Raw genomic sequence first — 25267 nt, 5'->3', positions numbered from 1 at the left:
GCCGCGGGGCCGGCGGGGGAGCAACAGCCGCGGCCCCGCGGAGCGCCTGTAGCCGCCGCCGGCCCGCAGGCTGGCGAGCCGGGGCGCGCTGGCGGCGGCGGCGGCCGAGGAGAAGGAGGAGGAGGCGGGCGGGAGCCAGCCGCCGGCCGCGCCGCCGCCCCACAAGAGGATGAAGAAGCGGAAGGAGCTGAACGCCCTCATCGGCCTGGCCGCCGACGGCCGCAGGAAGAAGTCCGCCAAGAAGGGCTCGGGCCACCGACTGCTGCGCACCGAGCCGCCCGCCTCCGACTCCGAGTCCAGCTCCGAGGAGGACGAGTTCGCCGGGGCGCGGGGCCGCTGCGGAAAGTGAGTCCCGGGCCGGCGGGGCCCTGCTCGGACGGGTCCTGCCCCGGCTGCGCGGCGGGGCTGCGCTGCCTTCGGCGGGTCGGGTTCGCGGCTGGGGCTCTGAGGGGGCGTGTGAGGCTGGGGACTGCCAGGGGACACCCGGAGCTGCACTGAGCGTGTCCGACCCCGCAGGTCGCCTGTCTGGGGATAAAGTGTCATCGGGTCGCAGAGTGGCTTTGCTTGGAAGGGACCTTAAAGATCATCTAGTTCCAAGCCACGGCTAGAGACAGCTCCCACTGGGCAATCCTCTGGCTTTTGAATTATTTTTTTTTTTCTGTTTTGTGCTCCACGCAGCACAAGCCCTTGTGGACTAAACTCGGGGGAGATGCTGGCTGGGCGCAGTTACCCGTGTGTGTGTGTGTGTGTGTGCTCAGCATGGCACCGTCCTGCGGGCTGGCACAGTGCTGGTTTTCTCGGGGACGTGCTGTGCTTTTGCCAGTAAATAAGCTTTTCAGTTAAGTAACAGCATTAATAATGGGCCTCTGTGCATACCTGAAAGTAGGCATGTCTCAGGGAAACCTGGGCTTTCACAGTTTAGAACGCTCTAGAAGTGACATTATGGTAATTCCGTGTTTTGAAGCGTGTTTTTCTAGCTATCAAGCAGATGTGCCTGGCATAAGTTTTATGTCAGCAGAGCAGGATATTTTAGTAAAGGAAACCTGACAGCTCCTTTTAAATATGCTAGATGTGCCTGCTGAGGATAAACTGAATAGAGAGTAACAACCCTGACCTGACCTTATAGCCTTATTTATTCCTGAAAGTGCTCTTTGTTAGCCCTTGTCAGCCAAAATGTGTGCTCTTATAACACTGTCCTTTACTTTGTAGCATTTAAAATAACACTTTTCTAGGCACTGCAGTATATTCACAATCTGTTACTTTGTTTTCTGCAGGGGAGACTACCTGCGGTGCTGCAGGTTCTGTTACCCTTTATGTGCGTTTGTCGTTCTTGCTGCTTGTGTGGTCGCGTGTGTTGGCTTGGTCTGGATGCAGGTGGCTCTCAAGGAGGATTTGGATGCAATAAAGGAGAAGTTTCGAACTAGTAAGTATGAATGTAGCTACTATTTCACATTTTCTTTGGTTGCTTGCTCAGTCAAAGTCTGAAAATACTGAGTAGACAAATAACATCTGAATTGAGGAGTGCTCTGAGCCAAGAACACAGAAACTTGGTGAATCTAAGGTGAATGCTAGATATTCTTGCCTGCTCTGTATCTTCTGAGGAGCAGGGACACTGGACTGGGTGGGCCTGTAGTTGCTTGTGGATACATTTCTAAAATTCCTGACTTTGGTCTTCAGAGTGCTCTCTTCCAAAGAACAAGTTCTGATCAGACCTGTCAAAGCAGTCTAGGGAATTCTGAAAAAAAAATTAAGAAAAATTATGGTCTTGTCTTGAACTCTTTTAAAAAACCTCTGATACTTGCTGTGGAATTACTGTCATTTGAATGTTGCTTCAGTAGTATATTTTCTCTCTGTATCCTCTGAATGTTTATTTTGCTTGCACTGACCTGTTCTTGTTCAACTTTTACATTGGGTTATGTGTGGTGTGGAGTTAATATGTTTAATACTTTGAAGTGTGGAGTTAAGATGAAGTGTTTTGCCTGTAAATCTCAGGTTTTCTCTGTCCATGTCAAGATTCCCATGTCAACATTTTCAATATAATAACTTCTGTAGGCTGAGGTATAACAAATGGTGATATGTGCATGTAAGGTATGTGCTCTTACACATACCATGCAGGTGATATGTGCTCTTGGCTCTCTGTAACTCACCTCTGGGCACAAGATGTGCTTTGGTGCCTTATGTTGTAGTGTTTGAAATCCTGAGTAGATTGAAAAAGGTGAGCAAAGGAGTTGTCTTGGTTGTGATAAAAGGGGCATTGAGGAAGTGTGTGTAGAAATTCTTTGGTGTTGGTGTTTGGGTGTTGCTGTTCAGGCGTGTGAGGTGGGAGCTGTCTGCCAAGGTGGAACAGGCTGGCTGGGTGTGAGAGGCTTGCTGTTCCCCATTCTGCAGGATACCTTCAGTTCCAGGTGCTGCTTTGTAGCTCTTTCTGTGTTCTGGTTCAGGACCTGCTGCTCTTCATGAACTACTCCCCTTAAAGGGTGTGCTGCTGGTAAAAGTTTTGCACCAGGACAGCATTTGTTGGCTTTGGTGTAGCTAAGTTTCATCATTCCTGTTGGACACAGAGCTCTTTGTTAAAGCAGCTGTTCTCCCTGAGCGTGTTCTCCCTGTCTGGCAATTACAGATGGCCTTGTTTCCCTCTTAATAGCTCTGATAGAAAAGCTGTGCGTTTAATGCTTTGCCTGGTGATAAACGTGTCAGATTTCCTTGCCATCATAATACCATGCCTAGGAGCTGGATGGGAGCCTCATGATGAGGCACAGAATTTAAATACAACAACAAAAAAAGCAGGCAGCAATAACAACCTGGTTCTCAAAGGTAACATTTTGCCTTGGTGAAATGTGTGGGTGAACAGAGAAACAAAGGCAGGTGACCCATCTGTCGTACACCAAGTTTGGAAAAGGAACCTTTCTCTGAATCTTCATCCAGACTTTTTTCCCCATAAGAGCAGGTGTTTGTGACAGTATTTGGTATGTTCTGCCATCCTTTGCACAAAGTAATGATGTAATGAGTGCTTTTTATAAACAAGATGTCTTTGCATTAAGTATGTTTGGAACAGGAGGAAGTCATGTAGTGTTTTCCCTTCAGTTGTCAGCAATGATGCTAAGAGCATGGGGCATTTAACCTTCCTTCTTAGTGCTCCAAAAAACTCTTCAAGTGGAGTCCCACTGTTCCCAGTGAGAGTGACAAAATGGAAAACAATTTGTCTACAAGAGCCCATGAATACATGAGACTTAGTGTGAGCTGCTTGTGTCAAATGCACAAATTAGTTCTCAATCTGTTTTGACTAAAATACACCTTTCAAGGTCTTACCTACCCAGAAGCATTTGGACCTTGGGTGATCCATTGCAGATTTCTTTGCACCTAGAAAGTATTTCTAGAACTTGCTTAAAGAGAAGTGAGGTGGGTTTCTGAATATGCACAGCTTTCCAGTTTTGTGTGTTTGGGATTCTTCTTTTGACTGGATGGGTTGCACTGGAAGTTTATTCTGGGATCTGCCAGCTACACATCACGCAGGTGCCTCTGCTCTTGGCAGTCTGCTCTGAACAAGGGCTGATTGTTGTGGAGCCTTCCACTGCTGCCTTACAGGGTGGACATGCAGATTTTGGAGAACTCTGTCATCTTCATCTCAAAACCTTTGCTTATTTGTTTCTCAGACCTAGGGATTTAGGATTGCCTCACAGCTCAGCTAAACAGCTTAGTCACTGCAGATCTGGAAGAGCTGCATTTCTGAGGCTCACTGGAATTGCTTTGAGCTGCATGTTTCCCCCTTCCTGTAATATTAATTGCATTAATAACTGACTTAATTTCCAAGGACCTTGTTTACTGATTTGTTTACCAACAGGCATTTGTGCCTAAGCTTATACATTATTTTTTCAGTTGTTTTTATGTCATACAGAGCAACTAATTACATTAATCTCCTTGGAATTCACTTCATTGTCAGCGGCCCCTCTGCAGGCTTGAAAAGGGCACTGAGGTTCATTTCACCTGCCTCCTTTGCCCTGGGACTGTTGGCAACTCTTTATTCATAGGCCCATTACTATTTCATGTTCCCCTGTGGAGGTAATGCAAAATAACTGCACTAAATAAAGACCTGCTGAGGTTTGCCAGAATGACAGGACTATGCAAAGTGTTAAATTTAGTTCAGTCTCTCTGGGTTCTCTCTGCAGATATTGGTACTCTTAAAACAAAAAATAGCTGTCATTCTGAGCAAACACTGAATCCAGACTGGCAATAAACCTGTATATAGAAACTGTTATTGCCTTCTTTCACTGTTGTGGATGTTGCTGTTTGTAATTTATTTTATGCCTTTTAGTGTTGTTTGCCTGGATTTTTGTTTTGGTTTGCTTTTAATTATTTCTTCATTCTTTTAGTGGAATCTAATCAAAAGACATCATTCCAAGAAATTCCTAAACTGAATGAAGATTTGGTGCAGAACCAAAAGCAGCTAGAACAAATTGAGACTGGAGAACTGGGGCTGAGTAAAATTTGGATCAATATCACAGAGATCAATAAACAGGTGAGAGGGAATCAGTCCTTGATTTTGAAAAATAATAAAATATTCCATTCAGTTCTTTTTAATAGAAATTAATTTTATCTAAGGACTTCTCTGGCCATATACATTAGCTTTTATTTTTAAAGTTCAAATAGAGTATAAACCTCATTATAAACAAGCAAAAAACAGCTTGAGCATCCAGCTGGGCTGGAGACTGATCACAAGAGGAGAAATTGCATAACTGGTGGAGGGAGTTCAGGCAGAATTTAAAAGAACCCAAGAACTGTGCAATTCTTACTTTTCCTGCCAAATAGTTGTGATGTTTATGATGAGAGATTTGACATTTCTAATTTCTGAGAATGTTTTGTAAGTGTGGAAAAGAGTTACCTGACTCAGAGCAAGCTCCTGTTGCTACAAACTAAGGCCTGGTGTCCTGTGAAAATAAAAGCTGCTAACACACACTCAGCCTCTGAGCTGGTGTAAATCTTGGCTCTGTTGATGGGGCTAGAGCTAAGCCATTTAGCAGAGAGCTCTTTGCTCAGCTGCTCTATTAACTCACACTTCAAATGAAGCATCCAGCAGGGCTTTTACTGCAATTTCTGCCCTGGAGGGTAGAAGCTCAGAGCTGCTCACAGTGAATGGTATCAAGAGGTGTGTGGGGGGAACTCTTCTTGACCCAGGTGCTCTGGTTTAATTTGTTAGAGTACTGAAGTGCCTGCTTAGATTGATTTTTCTTCAGTCCCTTGTGGTGGTGAAGTGCTTACTGGGGCACATCTGAAAATTTGATTTGCTTTCTTTAGCATCTCACTGTTTTAGCTATAGTTATTCAGGCTTTTCATGAGACTTAAAATGCTCTTATCTGCACCTGGCTGTTAAAGATACTTGCACGTGGTTCTTGCAGGCCCTCAGGTTACTTCAGGGTCTGGTTACACTCTGAGCCAGATCTTCAGGGAATCAAAATTTTCTTGCTGTTTTTCTATCTGTGAATTGTTGGGATGTACTGCTGGGAATAATCTCAGCTGATGTTCACAGCTGTGAGCTAGAGAGTCTGCATGCCAGCTGGTTTACATTAAACTAATGTAAAATTAGGATCTTTTCCTCAACCTGCAAAACAACTTTGTTTTTTTAACCAGAAGAAAGTGAATTTTAGTCTCTGTTCCATAGGTGTAGTAGCAGAGGGTTTGGATGATAGGTGCACCTTTGCCCATCACTCAGCTGGAGAGGTTGTATGGCTTTGCTGGGTTTTGCCAGACAGGTTTCATTGCTAAATACAGAAGTGGATGATGGTTTCCTACACATGAAAACTGCTTGCACAAGTTTTTAAGTCTTTCTTGGGCAACAGCCTCTCTCTAAGAGGATGAATGTAAAACTGGCAGAGGGTACCTTACTGAAAAGAAGGGTTTTCTGTGGCTTTCATTTAGTTTTAAAAAATAGTTAAATAAAACCTTGCTTTTTTGTAAGAGGCAGAATATTTTTAATGTAGCCTAGACAGGATTTCTAACCTAGAGACAGGGGTGGTTTTTGTGTGTACCTGTATAATTTTGTATTGCCTTATGTTTTAATGTTACACATTAAGCCATCAGCATTGGGAGAGGTCAGAATCAGGATTGTGTTGCCTAATTCTAAGTACTCCTCTTTGGTTTTAGATATCACTATTGACCTCAACAGTAAATCATCTCAAAAACAATATAAAATCTGCTGCTGACCTGATTTCTCTTCCCCTCACAGTAGAGAAACTTCAGAAGGTAAGTTCTGTGAATGTGGCTATCACTAAATGTGTTCTGTGTGTTAAGCTGCAGCTGGGCTCTTCGGGACAGCACTGACAGCAGGAGTTACCTGAGTTGCAAGGAAAATTTGTCTTTAAAATTTGACTTCATAAATTGTATGGTCCTAGGTAAAAAATTTAAAGACCTTGTTGATCCCTTTTGGAGATGCATTTGTTTGTATTGTGCTGTCCCAGGTGCACCTTGCAGCTGGTCTTTCTGGTTACTTTCCTTCAAGTTGCTAATATTAATATCATGTGAGACACTTGGAAAAAGTTTTATAACTGCTTGCAAACAGGTGGTTTGTTTAGCTTTTTAAATGAGAAAATGAAATGTTTTCTGTTAATACAATGTCTGACTGTGTGCCTTACTGAGCATTCTTTACCAAAGAACTGTCCTGTTTATTTAGGTTAAAAGAATGGCTTTTTGAAATGTGCCTGGTTATTCCATGGCTGTTCTGTTTATTTAGCAATAAACATTTATGTTGGGCTAACACCTAATGTTAGTCCAGTCTTTGTGGCATTATGTGTTGCCACATCTCATTTCCTACCCCTACAAAATTAATGTATAATTAATGTATAATGAGTGTGGTGTGGCTGATGGGGCTGCCAGGATTTCTTTTTCTGAGAGGAGTACAAAGCTGCTTCCTAAGCTCCTTATTTGCTGCTACAAGCAGGCTGGATTTTCACTGTGTCCTGGTCAGAAGCAAGTCTGAAGGCATGTTGCTGTCAGGAGGAGTGTGGCCAGCAGGACCAGGGCAGTGATTGTCCTCCTGTACTGGGCACTGCTGAGGCCACACCTCGAATCCTGTGCCCAGTTCTGGGCCCCTCAATTCAGGAGGGACATTGAGGGGCTGGAGAGTGTCCAGAGAAGGGCAGTGGAGCTGGACAGGGAGCACAAGTGTGAGGAGGAGCAGCTTGGGGGTGTTTAGCTTGGAAAAAAGGAGGTTCAGGGGGGACCTTATAACTCTCCACAATTTCCTGAAAGGAGGTTGCAGCCAAGTGGGGGGGTCAGGCTGTTCTCTCAAGTGACAAGGGATAGGACAAGAGGAAATAACCTAAAGCTGTGCCAGTGGAGGTTTAGATTGGATTACAGGGAAAATTTTTTCACTGAATAGTTTGTCAAACACTGGCTGCACAGGGAGCTACTGCAGTTGCTATCCCTGAGGGTATTTAAAGGACATGGATCAGAGCTTGGGGACATGGATTAGTGGTGGACTTGGCATTGCTGAGTTAACAGCTGGACTCAGTCTTAGAGGTCTTTGCCAACCTAAGTGATCCTATGTCAAGATTGTCTTTCTTATGTGGGATTTGGTTTTCTTGAGCCTTTTTCCTTGTAGGTACCATTCCTGGAAATAAGGATGCCTGCTGGTGTTAAAATCCTTAGGGACTACTGAGGGAATTCCTCTTGGGCAGTGGCTTTTGTTCCTGGTGCTGAAGGTGTCCTGAGGTCTTCCAGGGCACAGGTTGCATTGGGTGTAGTTTGCAATTTTGGGTGCAAAAATCTTCCAAATTCTTCGAAGTCACGTGCCTGATTTTGTTTCACTAACAAAATGTTGTGTTTAGCTGATTGGTAGTTTGGGACAGTGCAGTTTGGGGAAGGCTGAGCTTTCTGTCATGTTTTTTATTGCAGACTGTAGCCAACATAGGTAGCACCCTTACCAGTGTTGCTCATGATGTTGAAAATATACAGACAGCTATTGAGGAATACAAGAAATCCATAGAAATACTCCAGAATGATGTGGTAAGAAAAATGCACTGCTTTCACACTGCCCAATATGAAGCAAGTTAAAGAAATGCTTGAAGTTTGGGGATGTCAGAATATTGATATAGTTTTTTGGTTGAATTAAGAATCTATATTAGGATGAAATAGTTCTGCTGGCTGTCTTCAGCAGAAACTACTCACTGTGTTTATCCTGACCTCTCACTTGGCGTTAAGAAACTGAACTAATAAGTACAGTTTTTCAGCTAAACTGCAATACAAGAATTCTTGCAGATAAAATCTGAATTAGACACATAATAAAGCTTGATTCAGTCAGTGGGTGCTCTAAAAACATTGCAGATATGGCAGTGTGTATGGTACCAGTGAAATGTGTATCATAATACTTCATTAAATGGGGAAGAGTTAATTAGGGGGGTTTAATGAAAATAAATTTGGACCTTAAGTGTTTAACTATTAGCCTAGTTAAGATACTGCATGCACAGCAGACTGAGTGACTGTACTTGTAACATCCTTAGCTACAGTCTGCCACTTATTAAACACTTATTCACAGGGATTTTGTAACACAATTTTCTACTTCTTTCCTTAGAAGGAATTAAAACAGCTGCCTTCACTTCCCTCCACTGTTGTACCAAGGACTGAGGGAAATCAGACAGAATACTGCAAAAAGGTATTTTTCTCCCTTGCATAAGGAATTTTGGTACAAGTGTCATGGATATGTAACTTACCCGTGTGTTTTGCAGTACTGTAGTGTGCAAAAAGTATGGGTTTTATCAAGACAGTGCAGATAGCATGCTTTAAAGCAAATAATAAGATAATTTTGCTCTAGTTTGTTCCTGTATATGTGCAAACAGGAAAGTGCCCTGGTCTGAGAGGGAGGTATTTTGTATTCTGACTGGGTGAGTAGTAAAAAGAGTGAAACCAACATCTGACAAATTACAGGTGTGCTTTGCTAAAGTAAATGAAAATAAGTTCAAGGCTTTTAGTGGAGTGGATTTTATGGCAGCCACTTGCTAATGTGAGCAAACTTGGGAGTGGCATGTACTGAGTCACTCTCACTGTAATGAGGTGTGGAAAACAGTAATTCAGCGACCAAAAAAAAAAAAGTTAATGTGTAGGTGTTTAGCTGAATGGGTTGGAACAGAATGACTGCATTTACTTACATTTAATACAGTCAATATCTTCCTCAAAAATGAATCCTGTATATAAATATGCCCAGTACATGCTTTCTTGGGAAAAATCATTGTTGTGCTTACAAAGCTTGACCTGGAAAAGGAGATGAATAGGCTTTCTGTGTTCACTGCACAGCTGAAGTGATTATATTAGCAACAAAGAGCTTAGCCCTGGGGAAGAATCTCAGTTTCAAACTTTTAGAAAGTTAGAATAACTTTCTGGAAGCTTCCAGTTGGATGTTTTCAGTAGTGTCAGTGTAAAGGCAGCCTGAAGTCTGCCCAGTTAAACTGGGTCAGTCGTGTTGTTAATAGCAGGAGTTGCTGCAGAGGTTGGGTAAACTGACATGTGCTCTGTTTATATTTCAGGAAAGCCAGGCACTGCATGCAGCTTTGGAACAGCTAAATAATACTGTAGTGATGTACCAAAAGTTGAATGACATCAAGCTTCTAAATGTGGATTCAGCCATTGGCAACCTCAGCTGGAAAGTTACGCTGTTGGAAAACTCTCCCCTGGTTGTGAAAAGCCCAGAGAAAAGAGAGAACTCATCCACCATTGTGGTAAGAGTTTGATGGCTCAGGGTGTCTCCTTGGGCTGCTACTTCCCTTACACTGCAGATACAGCTTTGCAGTGCTAACTCAAGAAAATATCAGAGTGAAACTTGAGATACTTAGGAGTTCATTTATAAAAGGCTGGAGTTTGTTCCTGAACAGATAACCAGCATTAAGAGTGTTCTCAGAAGCAGTATTTAATTTCTTTCCTGCAATATCTACAGGAAAGTGTCCAAAATACTGTGACATTTAAAAGTTGTGTGGTTGTTTTAAGAGGCAGGATTCACAAACTGAGCTATGTTTTAGGAATCACTCTGGCATAGATATGTTAAGACCCACTGAGGGGCTAAGTGGGACTCTGCATTTGTTCAACAGTGGTTAAATTCTAAAAAAAACTGTTAAGAAACCTCTCAAACCCAATAATAATAATAAAAAAAACTCCTAAGTAAGTTCATAAATTCTCCTTCATAAATTCTTCCAGTGTTTTCTGTTTGCCACACTGGGGTCAGTCTGTAAGAACATGTTCTGTATGTTTAACAATAAAGGCACATGCTGACGTTGCTGTGGTACATTATATGACCCATTTTTATGACTTCATGTTTATTCTATAATCTATCTGCCCTGGTTTATCTCTGCTTAATGTCTGCCAAATTTGAAGGAAAGAAACTCTGTTGTAGAAAATAAAAAGCACATGAATAAACTCTGCTCTGTTTTTTCTCTAGGGGAATAATGCAACTACCTCTCTAAAAGTGGAAAATGAAGATCAACTAGATAGTGAAACTCAGTCAAATAAACAACTGAAGGTAAAGTAAGGAAATAAATATTACACTGGATAAGTAGAGCATGTAATTGTCTTTCTAAAGATGTTTTAAATGGACCTTAATTGAGCAAAGTTCTGCAATGATGCACTAGTGGAGTCAAGGACTTGCTGAAAGCCCCTCTCAGTAATGGTCCATCACTGGCTGGGAGTGGGTACAACTGAATGGCCAAACTGTGGGCTGGGGATAGGAGGGGATGCTGCTGAGTTTAGTTTCCACCAGTTAGATGGGTGAGTGAGCAGGCTGCACTGTCAGTTCTGGGCTTGTACTGATGTGAACTCAACCTGTCCTTGGGAATGTACCAATGAGGGACCTGCAGATTAAAAAATGTGGGGGTTTTATTGTAGCAGAGATGCAGTGGCTCCTGCACAGAGGTATTCACTACTGCAGATAAACCTTTGAAACAATGATGCAGTTTAGTTAAAGTGCTCACTCCAAGTATGCTTGACTGTTTTATATTACAGCTTTCCAGTGTCTTGCTCTTTTCTGTAGGAAATACAGAAATAAACATCAGATGCTTTTGAAATGAGTGTATGCAAAATAATTGCCTGTTTTTCAGGTTGAGGTACTGATTCTGTTGTTTTCCTACAGACCATGTGAATTTATTTATTGTATCTTCTTAGAGATTATTTATTTATTTATTTATTGTTTTTAAATCTTGTTTATAATTTTAAACTTGATCAGCCTGGATACCTCAAAGTCAGTCAGAAGTGCTGACATATTTTAAATTACTACACTTTCTGGTCTTCTACATTTACTGAAGAGGTGCATTTTAAGTTTTTTTTTTTTTTGGTACATATGCAGGAAGCAGGAGCTAGAGATCCTCAGGTATCAAAACTAAAAGAGACTCTTCAGCTGATCAGTGCTCTCACAGGCAAGTCAGAAAATGACAGACCCATTGAGGCATCAAAGAATGGTAAGAATGTCTTGTAACAGTAATCCATAAACCTGGAGCTTCCCTGTGTAATTCAAAGAATTACTAATTAAGGTGGATAATTAGACTGTTCTTTAAGATTGTGATGAAGGCTTTTTAGTTAAAGTGGTAGGAAACTGATGTTGCTAAAACAGAAAACTGTGTATGACTCCAAAAGTTTGAAGGTGACTTAAAAGGTGTATGGCAGGATTCACATGGATCAATAGCTGGTGTTTGAGGGCAGGCAGTTATTAACTGTAGAACTTTTTACCCAGTAACATCTGGTTTTGCTTTTTCAAAATGTAAGTGTAACAGAGAGGAAAGGTCTCTGCCTCTGCTGACTTCAGTTCTGCACTTGGCTGAACATCAGACTTTTAAATACTTCATTACAATAGAACTGTGCTGCTTGTTCATTCCAAGCAGGTGCTTGGAAACCTATACCTTGTTGTTGGGGAATATTGGTACTGATAAGGTGAAAGCAACCCAGGTGGGCAGATGCAATTTGCTTAATGAATCTTCTTCAGCACCCTCAGAGTGAGGAGCAGAAAACACTCCCAAGTCATTCTTTGTATGGGAGTTTATAAATAGTAAGTAAATAAACACCTCCTAGTACAGAATGGAAGATTCTTTCAATTAAAGTAAAAAGGGGCAACACTGCTACATTCTGAAGCATTGCAGCTACAATATTGCTACATTCTGAAATATTCTTATCCCATAGAGCTGCTGCAATTAAAAAAAAATCAGTTTTATTGGATTTTTATTTGGTTTAGGTAGCTGTAATTCTGTGGAATTAGTAAGACTAACAGGAATTGTTTTGTAACAGTTGAAAGTAGTCAGAGTACTACAGCAAAGCCCACAGACCTTTCAAGGGTGGCTTCAAGGTCAGCTGGTGACAACACAGAGAGAAATGGGCAGCTGAGCCATCTGTCCTTACCAGGAATTTCCAGCATCGAAGGTATGTCCATTTTAGGCTGACCTTTTCTTCTGAGTATTTCATGTAAATGTTTAGGAGAGGATAAGTATAAACATTCTGGGAGGTGTGAGGTCAATTTTAAAAGCTTGAGGATAATGTTTGGTTTTTTTAAAGCAATTAAGAAAAAAACTGAAAGAAGAGCATGTAAAAGAAAAGAAAGTGACATTTAAGCAGGAGTGTGCATTATTAGTGATTTTATAATTGTTTTGAGTACCAGAGTATTACATTGAGTGCCCCAGAGACTGGGAGGAAAGTCAAGGGCAGAATTAACATGCTGAAGGAAACAGAAGTAGCTATGAGTGTGTCTGTTCTGGGGCTTTTTTCTGGTCTGTAATTTTTTTCCAAGAGAACACTGCCTGGTCAGATGAATGGTTTCTGGATCTTGCTGTTCAGTCTCTTCAGCTCCTGAAAGGGCAGCTCTTTGCATCAGGAAGTGAATAGACACTTTTCCCTTTATATCATCTGTCCTGTTGGTATAGCAACAGTCATTCAGAGCTTGCTTTTGTGGGGGATAACTGCATCTGTATGCAGTTAGTTGTTATAAAATGGGCTGTTAGTTGTAGCCCGAAGTGGGGATTACTTTCTTCAGATTTAGTGTAATTTAATCCAGAAATATTCATGCTTTTTGCTCCTATACTGTTACCAGCAGCTTGTGACAACATAGGAGGCAAACCCCTCACTCAGGGATGCTGTTTGTAATCACTGAAGTACTAAGAGACAGTGCTGGGAATGCACCTTATGGGATATTCCTGTGCACTTAGAGGAGCTGTTTCTCAGTCCTTGTTCTCTTTGCAGATCTTCAGAAACTGTTTGAAAAAGCACCTGCAGATGCTGATGGAAAACTCTCTTACAAAGACCTTCAAAAGCTGTTTGGCTCCACAGCCCAAGAATCACAGAGCTTTAAGGAGTTTGACACAGATGGAGATGAGAAATACACACTAAAAGAACTGAGATTAGCATTAGGTCTATAGGATATATGTTTAGGAATGTGATATTGGTGGATGTTACTGTAGCTAAAGGAAGCTACAGACATGAAAAACTATGGCTGCACTTTCCCAGTGTTTTACTGATCTTTGGAGCTAAATTACTGTACACATTGCCACCTCTTTTTCAGTTGCATTTATTGAAAAGAAATTTACAAATTTATATGTCGATAGGACATAATATTGGGACTTTGTTAAAATCAAGAAAATTCCCAAACTTGGAAACATTTTCCTCTCATTATTTCCTTTTCAAGGGAGTTATTGCTTATAATTTAAAATGTGTACATACTAAAATAAAACTATGGTTTTATATTTCACTGAAATTTGCCTTAAATTAGAGAGCTGCACTTTATGTAGAGCAGAAGGGAAATCTGTCTTGTGAAGATGGGCTGCTTCTGCTTGTAAATATTTGAGATAGAGTAAATTATGCATATTTAAGGACAAGTTGTGTCAGGGGCTGTGTTGGTAGTAATCTGTTTATAATGAGAGACTGAGCCTGGAATGGAGGTTTAAGAGATTCAGCTAAATTTCTGATTTTTACTAACTATATCCATGAATAAATTTGGCCTCAGTCAGAGGAAAGCAGGAGGGGTAAGTCATGCCCATCTATAGCAGGATGTATTTTTAAAGGGAAGAGTTGAAAGTGTTTTTATATCATGAGCCTACAGGAGCAATTAACTTGCTGAGTGCTTGAGTTTTCACTACAGCATTGTTTAGGCTTTGCTGTGTTGCATTCAGATTATATTTTGTGAGATGAGCCTGTCTATTTATTTTTTTTTAATGAACATATTTAATAGCTTTAATAGATGCTTAAGAGGTAAAAGCCTACAGTGCAGCCTGCTGAGCAGCACCTGAGCAGTTCATATCTCAGTGGTGCTCTGATACACTCCAGGAGTGTGAGCAGGTGGGAAGGCCCAGAGAACACTTGTGAGCTCTTTCCTGGCTATTGTGACCGTGATCCCTTCTTGGTACCTTTATTTTTTGTCTCCTTGCCAACAGAAGGATGTAAAAAGCTGTGTAGGCATGTGCAATCCCATCATCATTCTGTACTGACACATGGTTTGTAAGTGAGGTTTCCTTACTAGAGGAACTTAGATCTGTTCATAGTAGTGGATCTAAACTCAGAATGTATTTATTACCTTCTGGAACATAGAAAAATTACTTTTGCAGAGGGGATTCTCTTGCAGGCTAGATGAGGGCCAAGTTGGGTAATTTTGCTCACAAATATCACTGATCCTGTTAAGAGTTTTTTGCATGATTTAGTGAGTTGAAATTTCCCACCTCGCTGTGAAACATCAGCTTATGAGGAAGTCAGTTCATAATTGTTGACTTTTATATTACTTTAGACTGGATGTTTTATCAATAATTGTATTTTGGAAGTATGAATCAGCAAAGAAATGTATAAATTGGAGCCCTGTTACCCATTTCCTAGGCTTCTTTCACTGTTGCTCTTCTATCCTGTTTGGGTAATGCAGATGCCACCCACTACCAAAATGCTTTTGGTGTGACATTTGAAAACACCGTATTTAAAAACAAAACCAAACCAACCACCCTTGGCTTCAGAGAGGACAAGAAGCCAGCACTTGCTTCTTGCCACTTCCCATACCCTTTTATACATTACTGTATAAATCCTTAACCAAATAAAGAAAAAAAGCAATAAAATGTAACCATTCTGATATTTTATTTGTACATACTGTATCATAGCCATATGCCAGAGTTTGCAAAATATTTTTGAAGTTTATTTGTATGAAATTTAACTTTACCTTAAAATTTAAAAGATTATAGTACCACCCTGTGAATCTTTTAGTGTTTTGTTTTGTTGCAGTCTGCTTTATTTTTAGAAGGCTATTCAGCAAGCAGCAGTAGTGAAAATGCCAGCTAGACCTGATGTGTGCTGTTGCTCTGCCTGTGCCCAGGGAGCTCAGCTGGTCACCCTGCTGGGACACGGCTGCCCAGGGCTGCTTCTTAACTTGCATGTCGAGGGCACGGTCGATGGCTAATTGCTGTGGTCACTTGTAGGATGGGCTTGTGCTGTCACTTGGGCAAAATCCGAGCATCCCTCAGTACCGTGGTCTGTTCTGTGCTGCAGCCTGGGGGCACCGGTCCCATCCCAGCGAGGTTTCTGCTATGCCACTGCTCTCCATCCCGCACGCTTCCCAAAGCCCTGATGCCAGGTGCGGGCAGGGCTCTCTCCCGTGTTTATTCACAGCGCAGATGAAAAGCTATGAGTGTAGTAAATACACTCGTCTGGATCCCCTCCCTGCCCTAACTCGTGCACCTGCTGATGGGTACCGGAGGGGCGGCTGGATGCTCTGGGCAGCGAGTCCTTGAGAAAAATGCGATATCTGAGTGAAATCAAAACCAATGAAGTTGTGAGAGCAAACTATAACAAAAAGAGCTCTGCCCTGCCGAGATTTGCTGTTGTGCCATGATTCCTGAGTTCGCTTTCGGGCTGTACCTGTGGGTTTGGGTGACCACTGTGTCCCTTCACCTGAGCCGGGAGCGGGGCCGTGCCCACCGCGCTTGTTCGCTCCGCGGCGCTCCAGCATGTAACGCGGCTTTGCTCTCAATAAAAGCTCCTTTCCAGTGTGCGGCTCCGGCCGGTTCCTGGCGGGGGCGGTGGGACGGAGCGGAGGGCGGGCCGGGCTGAGGGGAGAGCGGCGGGCGGAGCGGGCTGAGGGAAGAGCGCAGGGCGGAGCGGAGAGTGGAGCGCGGGGCGGGCTGAGGGGAGAGCGGAGGGCGGAGCGGGCTGAGGGGAGAGCGGCGGGCGGAGCGGGCTGAGGGGAGAGCGCAGGGCGGAGCGGAGAGTGGAGCGCGGGGCGGGCTGAGGGGAGCGAAGCGGAGCGGAGCGCGGGGCGGGCTGAGGGGAGCGGAGCGGAGCGGAGGGCGGGTTGAGGGGAGCGAAGGGCGGAGCGCGGGGCGGGCTGAGGGGAGCGGAGCCATGGCGGGCCCGCTGTGCCAGGGCTGGGGCCTGGGGGTGGCCCTGCGGAGCCGAGCCGCGCTCCGGCCGCTCGGGCTGCTGGCACCGCCGGCACGGGGGGTGCTGGGGTCGGCAGCGGGATCGGGAACGGCGGCGGGATCGGGAGAAGCGGCGCTGGAGGAGAACCCCTTCTACGGGAAGTACCGGCATAAGATCCAGGAGCTGCGGAGGTGGGCCCTGAGGGAGGCGGCGGCGGGACCGGGGTGGGCGGGCTGCGTTTTGCGGAACGGGCGGGCCTGGGGAGCGCTCTCTTGAAGGAGAGATGTCCTTTTTTAACTTTTCTCCCCCTTGAGAAACTCGATTAGTTTAGGCCAATTGCCTTGAAATTCACATGTATTTGACAGCAGGTCAGTGAGGATTGTCTCCTAGCGTGGTCAGCTTGATTAGAGATAGTTTTGCCAAGATTAAATTAAAATTTTAAGTTAAGAACATGAATCAGTATCATAGTAAACATTTTAGAAGGCCAAAGGATGTTAATCACCCAGCAATGCTCTCCACCTGTAAACCTTTGGAACAGGCAAAGAACACTCCAATTTTGGAAACTATCGGAGCAGTCAAAGAGTATTCCAATTTATAGCCTTCCATCTTATTATAAAGGAGGATTTGAACATAAAGTGAGTAGGCAGAAGTTGAGTCTTATTTTAGATGTAAGTCTATCTGCTGGCAAGGCCACAGTGAGAACAGCCCATAGAAGAATCATGGTTTTGAATTATCCTGATAAAGATGGATTACCTTACTTAGCAGTATAAATCAATGAAGCAAAAGACTTCACAGACTCACTCACAGAACCATGGAATGGCTTGGGTTGGAAAACACCTTTGAGATCAGCCACTTCCAACCCTCCTGCCATGGGCAGGGACAACTTCCCCTAGGACAGGTTGCTCAGAGCCTCATCCAACCGGGTCTTGTTGGAATGCAGTGCCAAAAACAAATCCAAAGCCTTGGGTCATAGGAGATATTGTGCAACAGCTTTCACAGTTTCTTAACTGTGCATTGATTTTTCCTGTTTATCGTCATAATTAAAAACTTAAGGTTATTTAAAAGCAAACTGGAATGTTTTAGTTATATGAATTTATGTCCCGTTGCACAAGGAGCAGGGAGGAGGATTTGGATGATCCTTGTGGGTCCCTTCCAACTCGAGCTGTTCTGTTGCTCTGTTGTACTGTTAACAGTCCCTGTTCCAATTCAGGTCCAATCCAGATGTGTTTGAATCCCGCATGGAAAAAAGAAGTGAAGTGAAAAAGCAGCCCGTGGGACATTCCAAACAAGGAGAGTTTATCAGATGCATGGAGGAAAAGGCAAGGACAATTTTCTTTGTAAATCACATACACTGAAGCTCTAATGCTATTTTTATGGGATCAGAGTAATGCTACAAACTGGAAGTATCCCTATCAGTAGGAGCTCTGAAATTTCACTGTGTGATGGCTAAAAGCATTGCTCTGTACTCCTCTGTATTATTTTTTAGACTGTAAATTCCCTGCTTGAAACCTTGTTTAATTAGTTCCAGATTAATTTGGTCAGAAGAATGACACATCCTGCATTTATCACTTTTTTAGTGAAAGCAAGAAAACAGTTCAATAATATTGGATCCAAAATGCATAATAGTTTCCTTTTGACTAACCCTTTGTGGCCTTGAAATTCATTATTCATATTAGGTTACTAATCTTATTTACTTCATCTAATCAATCACTTATTTTATTAAAAATACACTGTAGTGATCTTCAAGTATCTTGAGCTCCCACTCAGGAGTTTCTGTCAGCAGGCAGGTTATGTGTGGCAGGAAAGGCAAATCAATGGTATTAGCTGTAAAACTAAAGAAGAATGTTTTCTTGCAGGCAGAAGGCTTGGGCAGCAAGACATCAAAGGGAGGATTCACAAAGGATAAGGTAAGAGAAATGACCCCAAGTGTTAGGAGGGTGGCAAGGCAAGGGTGTGGATTAACTTGCATTGCCACAGCCAGTTTCAGTCAAGAACACTTTGACATAATTCTGGTGTTCCTTATGCTGCATTTGAGTGTAAGATCTTGGTTAACTGTTGGGACCTCGTTCAACCTTAGAACTCCTGGCACTCTGGGTTTTTATTGCCCTGTGCTTCTCTGTGACACCCTGGAAATTCCTTCCAGTTGAGGCATCTGTTCTGAACATTAATTGGAAAGGGTTAAGCTCCTTTTACAGCATGGAAATACATTTGTAGTGATCAGCCAGCCCAGGGACAAGAGAATTTTATTTCACATTCTTGTATTTTGGTGACTCTTCAGTGTAAATCTGCCAAAGAGCACATCTTTGAGATGGCTGAAGGCAAAAGCTGTTCCTCTTGCAGCTTCAGTAGAGATCTGCACAACTGGAGCAAAGCGTGTGCTGACTCCTGAAAGAATCTGTTCTGCCTCAGCGTGTGAATCCACTTCTCAGTGTGTTGCTGCTGTATTTTATTTGGCAATTAGAGGGACTAAGTAACACTATAAATGGAATCAAATTCCCCTAGGTTGATTTTGTTCTCTGTAATTGCATGCATTCATTCTGGATTCTTACAAGGTCGGAGAACTGCCATCATGCCAGATTCTTTATGCTTTCTCTTGCAGACACTTGATTCAATTCTTAATGTTGAGATGGTGAAAGAAAAATCAGCAGAGGAAATAACACAGGTGATGGATTTAAATGGAATAAACTTTGCTTGACATCTGTGCTTAATAATCTGTGTGTAAGGATGGAAATTTTACTTAGACTGAAAAATAAAACACAGCTGTGGATGTATGTTTACAAAAAGCATATTCACATGGGTATCCATAGGAAAAGATAAAGTTTTCTCCATCTAGGTAAGTCCTCCTCGGGGGTACAGGTACACTTGGTGTTGTCATCCTGCTGTGGTGAAGAAAAAGACTGTTAACACGGAGGAGCATCATGCAAAGACTTGTCTTCTGTTGGAAATGTTTTCTATGTTCTTTATTAAAAAAAACACCACCACCGAAAAACACAACCAAAAGTCATTAGTGTTATTGTTGGGAAAGATGTGAGAAGTGCTTCTGATGGTTAATAAATACTGAGCCACCTCTGAGCCCACTGCTGATTTCTGTTACCTGCTTGGAATCTGTCCTTTGGTACATCTGGAACCTTTGCAGAAGTATGTTGCATTAGCAGGAAAATCAGTCAGGCTTGAAAAATGACTTCCCAAAGTGCTTACAAAGGTCAGTTGATGTTTTAAAGCATTTAACATTACTGCTAAATGCTGGACTTTAACTGTATCTCATCTTTGTTTTCTACAGATTTGGAATCAGTATTTTTCTGCAAAAGACACAGTTTATGCTGTTATCCCTGTAAGTAGTTCTGCTATAGTTCTGCACTTGAAAAGCCAGCATAGAAAGCTTTCCTTTCCAACTGAGATTCTGCTGCTTTTAAAAGCAGTCAGTAAAGGAAAGTGAGGTTTCAAGAACAAACTTGCTTGCTGAGTGATTTTATTGCCCCAAACAAAGGCTTTTGTTTTCAGAAATGCATATCCCTTTTTTTCTCACTCAGAGGAGTCTCAATAAATCAAGGACCTTTTTCTGCACACCTGGCTGGAATTTCCAGGCTTATTTTAATACAAGCCTCCAACACTTTTTGCAAGGCCCTAAAGTTTATTAAGTAGCATTTGTATTTTTAGAGTTCTTTTTCTCAGAGTTGCTTGTTCCTTTGCCCTCTTCCCCACAGCACAGGCAGCTGCCTCAAGCTTAATGTGGCAGTCCAAGAGCACTTGGCTGGTAACTTGCATGTGGCTAATCACTTAGGACTTATTTCATACATTTGCAATTATTGGCAGCACTGTCTTTCTTGAGATTGCAGGGTGTTTCCTGAGATAAGATCATACTTCTTACTCCTGATAACTTTTCCAGATGTTAATTGTTCTTAGTTTGCATTAGGCAGAAGGAGACTTTTTTCACTTTGGGGATTTCTCTTTATTTTTTTCTTCAGGGTCATTCTGTAATTGTGATCTCTTAAATCTGTCTTTTCACAACTGTGTCTTCCTTGAGTTCTTGGAACCTCATTTAGATCTGGGGTCTGATTTGTGATTGTATTTGGCCCTTTCTGTTGCAGCTGAACTCAGTGGGAGGGAGTGTTCTAGATGTGTGATGTGCTGAATGCTCTGAAAGTGGAAGTGTGGGATTTGAAGTCAAGCAGCCTCATGTTTCAGTTTTCCCAACATGTGGATGTTGTGAAAATAGTTTGATTTGCACTTTTACTGTAGCAGAGGGCCAAAGCCAAGGACTCCAGCTAAAATGTAGGTCTTTCATTAGTGGGGCTGGCGCTGTGCTTTGCTGCACTGTTTTAGGAGGAATGTTGGAAGCTTTTTAAGACTTCAATGCAAACCAGATCCCGGGCACATTAGGAAGCAGTTCATGGTGTCATCGAGGGGAAAAAAAAAAACCCTTTGTCTTTTGCCAGAAGCTTTTTGTTGGCTGAAAGAAAGGCCTTGCATAATTCTCCCATGCTCAAAAGTACACATGAAGGAATTTCTTCTTGATGAATGGCACATGTTTTCTTTCTTGAACACATAAGAGTAGATATTAATACAGTGCTAGGAAGCAAAAAAAAAATTAGGCAAAAGATTTGGGGAAACACAGAGAACACTGAATGAAATTGCCAGGTTTCATCAGGGCTGAAATAGGGTTGTGGTTTTAATTTAAACCTAAGCAATAAGTATGTTATTGAGTGTATAGATGGGCTGCATTTTTATACTAAGAACAGATGACAATGATGTAAATCCACAATTTGGAGCCAGGGATGTGTTGTCTCGCTCAGCTGTTGACACTACATGATGCAGTGCAGCAATTACTGAAAGAGGATGTAAGCCTCAGGCTTGGGGCCCCCACATCCAAGGCATGAAGCTCTGGATCCAAGGATTTTGCTGCTGCATCTAGAGACAGCCTTGTTAAAACAGGATGCTGATGACTTTTAGTTAAATAAGAACTAAATGCAGCTTTCCAGGCACTCGTTGCCATCTGTCCCCACAGTGGGACCTTCTCCAGATGGAAGCTGTGCCCTCTAAAGGTTAATGAGGTGATTGTGAACAGCTCTGCATCCACGTTTGTGTTACTGAAATTGAACTTCTCTTTCTCCTTCCCCAAAGGCAGACAAGTTTGATTTGATGTGGAAGAGAGCCCAGAAGTGTCCATCGGTACGTACAGCAGTGTGTGGCTGTAGAGCTGTAATGCTTCTCTTCAGAGCCTGATCCATTAACTTTTGACTCTCCTGTGCTGATACCCCTTGTATCAGCCTGATTAGTAAAATCCAGGTGTTCAAACACTTGTCCTGGTGCTCAGATAAAGCAGTGCCTATTTATATGTGTGAAACAGTTTGATCTAGATAGAAAAGATGGAGGGTTGAGAGAGCAGCAGCACAGAATCTCCCAGGGAATGGAGACTTTACTGTGCTGATGGATTAGTCCTACCTACTTCACTTGCCAAGAGCAAATGTATCTGGCTTCCTGAGCCACTTGGAGATTGGGAAGTTATTTATAGCCTGAGGTGCATTTCTGTACACTGCACTGGCATTCAGTCAGGTGTCCTGCAAGGTTTTCTGCTCCCATGTTGTCCTTCCCTTGGTGGGTAGAACGAGCAGGTGTGTACCTGTGGAGCTGGATAGGCTGTAAATGTCTAGAGAGGAGATGCTTGCTGCCTCTTCTGGAGCAGCTGATAAAATGACAGGATTAAATGCTCTGCTCCTTACCTTATATTTGACCATTTCTGCTATTAGTTTTCTAGGTGAGAACAAGAAGGTCAGAGGCTGAATGTTGTCCATTCTCCTTTTCTTTTTAAGTCTCAAAATACTGACAAAAGTATTTGTCAAGATATTTGCTAATGAATTAATACTGATAGGGTAATTCTGCTTTATTGTGTGCTTTGGAGTCTGATTCTTGCTGTCCTGTCACATGTGGTGGGGCAAAGAAACTCTTTTTTCTATTGTGGTTCTCTCACTAAAGCATAAATGCTTGAGGCCAGTGTGACACAGGCATCATTTTGTTCTATGTAAGGGAAATTTGGTGTTTTTTTATAATTTCTCTGCAGTTTCTATATGCTTTGCCAAGAAAAGAAGGCTATGAGTTCTTTGTGGGGCAGTGGTCTGGAACAGAATTACACTTCACTTCCCTGATAAATGTTCAGGTGAGTGTTTGAGTTAAAAAGTTCAAAATTGATTTAGGATCCAGAAATAGATAGTATCAGTATATTGCAACATATGTTATTTACTCAGTAGTTTAGCCAACAGGTTGTCTAGCTTAACTTGAAAGAATTCTCATGACAATAGCTGTTATTAATTATGGTTTAATTGTACATTAGTTACAGGTAAATTAGTAAAGTTATGGGTATTAAGTGTCTCTGTAGTGTAGAGGATAATGAGATAGAAGTTCAGTAGACTCAAAACATGAGCAAGAGCCAAGCTTTTTAGAATTGTTTGTGCAAGCTACTTAAAATAGCAGTAGATGCTGTAAGATTAAATACCTTCCTAAAAATGGTGGGTTCTTTTAAATGCAAAATGGTCTTTAGTCAAGTTAAAAAAACAACCTAACTCTGCAAATCCCTTGTTTTCTGTAAATACCAAGAATAATGAACTTCTAATTAGAACTGACCCTTAAGCCCTGGGAAGGAACTGCCTCTGTGGCAGTTAATACTCAAAGTTTTGTAATCAAGCACACAGATCTGCAGTGGAGTGAAGGTTTTTATGAGATACTGACAGGTTTCTTTCTCTCCTTCAGACCCAGGGTGAAACTGCTCCAAGCCAGTTGGTCTTGTACCATTATCCTGATCTGCAGAAGGAGAAAGGGATAGTGCTAATGACAGCAGAAATGGACTCCAAGTTCTTGGTAAGAGAAGTTTGTTCATTGGCTTCCTTCATTTTATGCTGCAACTCCTCCTACAGTTTTGAATTAAAATTAAATTACAGTGAAGCCTTTCAAAGACCCTTTGCCAAAGAATGGTCCCACTGTCTTTTTTTAACCTAATCTACTTAAGGCTAGGGAAAGCCAGAAGGGAATCATCAGTCTTTGGTGATTCCAGTTCATGCATTCTTTCTTTTAAATTTGGGTATTACAGGTGATCGTTGTAAAAGAACAAAGCTACTGGGTTTTTTTCCTTCTAACAGAAGCAAATTTAAATGAAAGCTGTTGCTATCTGCAAACAAGTTAAAACAGGGTTTGAAGCTTAATCCTCTTTGTCAAAGCAGGAGACTTCAGAATTGAGTGTTCAGTTTGTGCACACCTGTGCTCTTTCCCTCTGTGTGGGCACACCATTATTGGCATAACTGTACCAGTGCCTGGACTGATGGCACTGGGCACTGTAGTGGTGGAACAGAATGATTAAAATAGCCCTCCTCTAAATCACCTCCTGACACCCCTTCTGAAACAATGAGTGGAGTAATTGGTAATGCTTTTCTTTTCCCCTGTTGGATCTCAGAGCAAACAATCTTTGCAAGTAGGTCAGCTGTAAGAAGGGAAAAATGAGGATTTGGTGCGTCTTGGAGTGGGCAGGGATCACAAAAGCTACACTTGACCTCTGAGGCAGATGCACAGCAGGAGAGTTGCTGAAACACACAGTGCTGGAGTGTTTTGGTAGGTCAGGAGCCTCAAGGAGGTGCTTTGTTAAGAGATTTGCTGAACTAAGGTGGCTCAGAGTTGAGCCACGTGGCGAGTAGGAGTGTGGCATTTCTTTTCCAGTGGGACACGGGCGCAGCCCCACCCTGATGGTGACAGCTCTGTCCTCACTGCCAGGTGGTCCATGATGCCCAGTGCTTGTGACACAGCTCTGTCCTCACTGCCAGGTGGTCCATGATGCCCAGTGCTTGTGACACAGCTCTGTCCTCACTGCCAGGTGGTCCATGATGCCCAGTGCTTGTGACACAGCTCTGTCCTCACTGCCAGGTGGTCCATGATGCCCAGTGCTTGTGACACAGCTCTGTCCTCACTGCCAGGTGGTCCATGATGCCCAGTGCTTGTGACACAGCTCTGTCCTCACTGCCAGGTGGTCCATGATGCCCAGTGCTTGTGACACAGCTCTGTTCTCACTGCCAGGTGGTCCATGATGCCCAGTGCTTGTGACACAGCTCTGTTCTCACTGCCAGGTGGTCCATGATGCCCAGTGCTTGTGACACAGCTCTGTTCTCACTGCCAGGTGGTCCATGATGCCCAGTGCTTGGCCAACCAAGTGCAGCTGTTCTACGCCACGGATCGCTCCGAGACCTACGCATTAGTGGAGACCTTCAACCACAGATCCAGTGAATTCAAATACATGGCAGTTATAGCAGAGCTTGAGCAAAGTGGCCTTGGAAGAGAACTGAGACCTGGGCAAGCTTCTGACAAGTCATAGAGCCTGGCCTGTGGTGAAAGGAGCCAGCCCAAGCAGGGGGTCCCAGGAGGGGTGGTCCAGTGTCTTCTGTTTTACAGCTTGGATTTGGCCACAGAAGGAGTCGCAGACGTCCTGGGAGAGTGACAGTCACGCCTGTCTGACACTGATGCAAGATGAGGACTTGGGCCATTTGAACAACAGTAACTAATTGCTAAAAAATGGAGCCCAGTACTTCAGTGTAACTTCATCAGAAAGAGCCATTTTCCCAGTTTTGTAACTTCCTGCTGCCTGCTGGATTGTGGAAATCTGAAATAAAGTGACAAAAGGGGAGCTATGTAACGGCTGTACTGACATCAGGAAAGAAATTACAACCAATGTTTCTTCTCAGTAAATGCATTTTAAAAGCCCTCCACCATTATAATTGCATGGTTCAGTGCTTTTTAATCTGTGTGGAATTCATATAGGCTTGTCCATCAAGAAGAAAGAATAGGAGCAATGGTCTAAGACAGACACCTCTTTGTTTCTTTGTGAAGTTTCTTACACAGATTCTATTGTGGTCTAAGCTTTTCTCAGGATTAAAAAACCAGAGTCACTAGA

The 25267-nt window shown here is 42.7% G+C and overlaps 2 protein-coding genes across 4 annotated transcripts; both read left to right on the top strand.

Annotated features, from left to right (window-relative positions):
* The first annotated feature begins 27 nt into the window (after nucleotides 1-27).
* On the top strand, nucleotides 28-15971 carry EFCAB14 (EF-hand calcium binding domain 14). Its single transcript, XM_036387852.2, has 11 exons — nucleotides 28-345; nucleotides 1275-1423; nucleotides 4371-4516; nucleotides 6139-6237; nucleotides 7888-7998; nucleotides 8564-8644; nucleotides 9513-9704; nucleotides 10418-10498; nucleotides 11318-11429; nucleotides 12250-12381; nucleotides 13195-15971. Exons 1-11 carry the CDS (start codon nucleotides 170-172, stop codon nucleotides 13368-13370), a joined length of 1455 nt encoding a protein of 484 aa, XP_036243745.1. The 5' UTR covers nucleotides 28-169; the 3' UTR covers nucleotides 13371-15971.
* A 340-nt stretch (nucleotides 15972-16311) lies between these two features.
* On the top strand, nucleotides 16312-25267 carry ATPAF1 (ATP synthase mitochondrial F1 complex assembly factor 1). Of its 3 annotated transcripts, none has more exons than XM_036387928.2 (9): nucleotides 16312-16532; nucleotides 17552-17660; nucleotides 18198-18248; nucleotides 18941-19003; nucleotides 19622-19672; nucleotides 21463-21510; nucleotides 22400-22495; nucleotides 23086-23193; nucleotides 24497-25267. In XM_036387928.2, the coding sequence occupies exons 1-9, from the start codon at nucleotides 16324-16326 to the stop codon at nucleotides 24689-24691; spliced, it is 930 nt and encodes a 309-aa protein (XP_036243821.1). In that variant the 5' UTR covers nucleotides 16312-16323; the 3' UTR covers nucleotides 24692-25267. The 3 variants fall into 3 exon arrangements, with proteins under 3 accessions (XP_036243821.1, XP_054371791.1, XP_036243822.1); XM_054515816.1 differs by lacking the exon at nucleotides 24497-25267 and adding an exon at nucleotides 24347-24482; XM_036387929.2 differs by lacking the exon at nucleotides 24497-25267 and adding an exon at nucleotides 24097-24313.

This window comes from Molothrus ater, chromosome 9, assembly GCF_012460135.2.
Source record: "Molothrus ater isolate BHLD 08-10-18 breed brown headed cowbird chromosome 9, BPBGC_Mater_1.1, whole genome shotgun sequence".
NCBI classification, from domain to species: domain Eukaryota; kingdom Metazoa; phylum Chordata; class Aves; order Passeriformes; family Icteridae; genus Molothrus; species Molothrus ater.
Note: the sequence above shows the minus strand (reverse complement) of the source record. Positions and strands in the feature narration are given on the sequence as shown.

Bases quoted from the DNA above. Each gene is read 5' to 3' on its own strand.
- EFCAB14 (XM_036387852.2), top strand. From the start codon at position 170: ATGAAGAAGCGGAAGGAGCTGAACGCCCTCATCGGCCTGGCCGCCGAC. The intron at 4,517-6,138 runs GTGAGAGGGAAT...CTTTGGTTTTAG, and splicing joins TCACAGAGATCAATAAACAG to ATATCACTATTGACCTCAAC. The intron at 10,499-11,317 runs GTAAAGTAAGGA...GTACATATGCAG, and splicing joins AGTCAAATAAACAACTGAAG to GAAGCAGGAGCTAGAGATCC.
- ATPAF1 (XM_036387928.2), top strand. From the start codon at position 16,324: ATGGCGGGCCCGCTGTGCCAGGGCTGGGGCCTGGGGGTGGCCCTGCGG. The intron at 21,511-22,399 runs GTACGTACAGCA...ATTTCTCTGCAG, and splicing joins GAGCCCAGAAGTGTCCATCG to TTTCTATATGCTTTGCCAAG. The intron at 23,194-24,496 runs GTAAGAGAAGTT...TCTCACTGCCAG, and splicing joins AAATGGACTCCAAGTTCTTG to GTGGTCCATGATGCCCAGTG.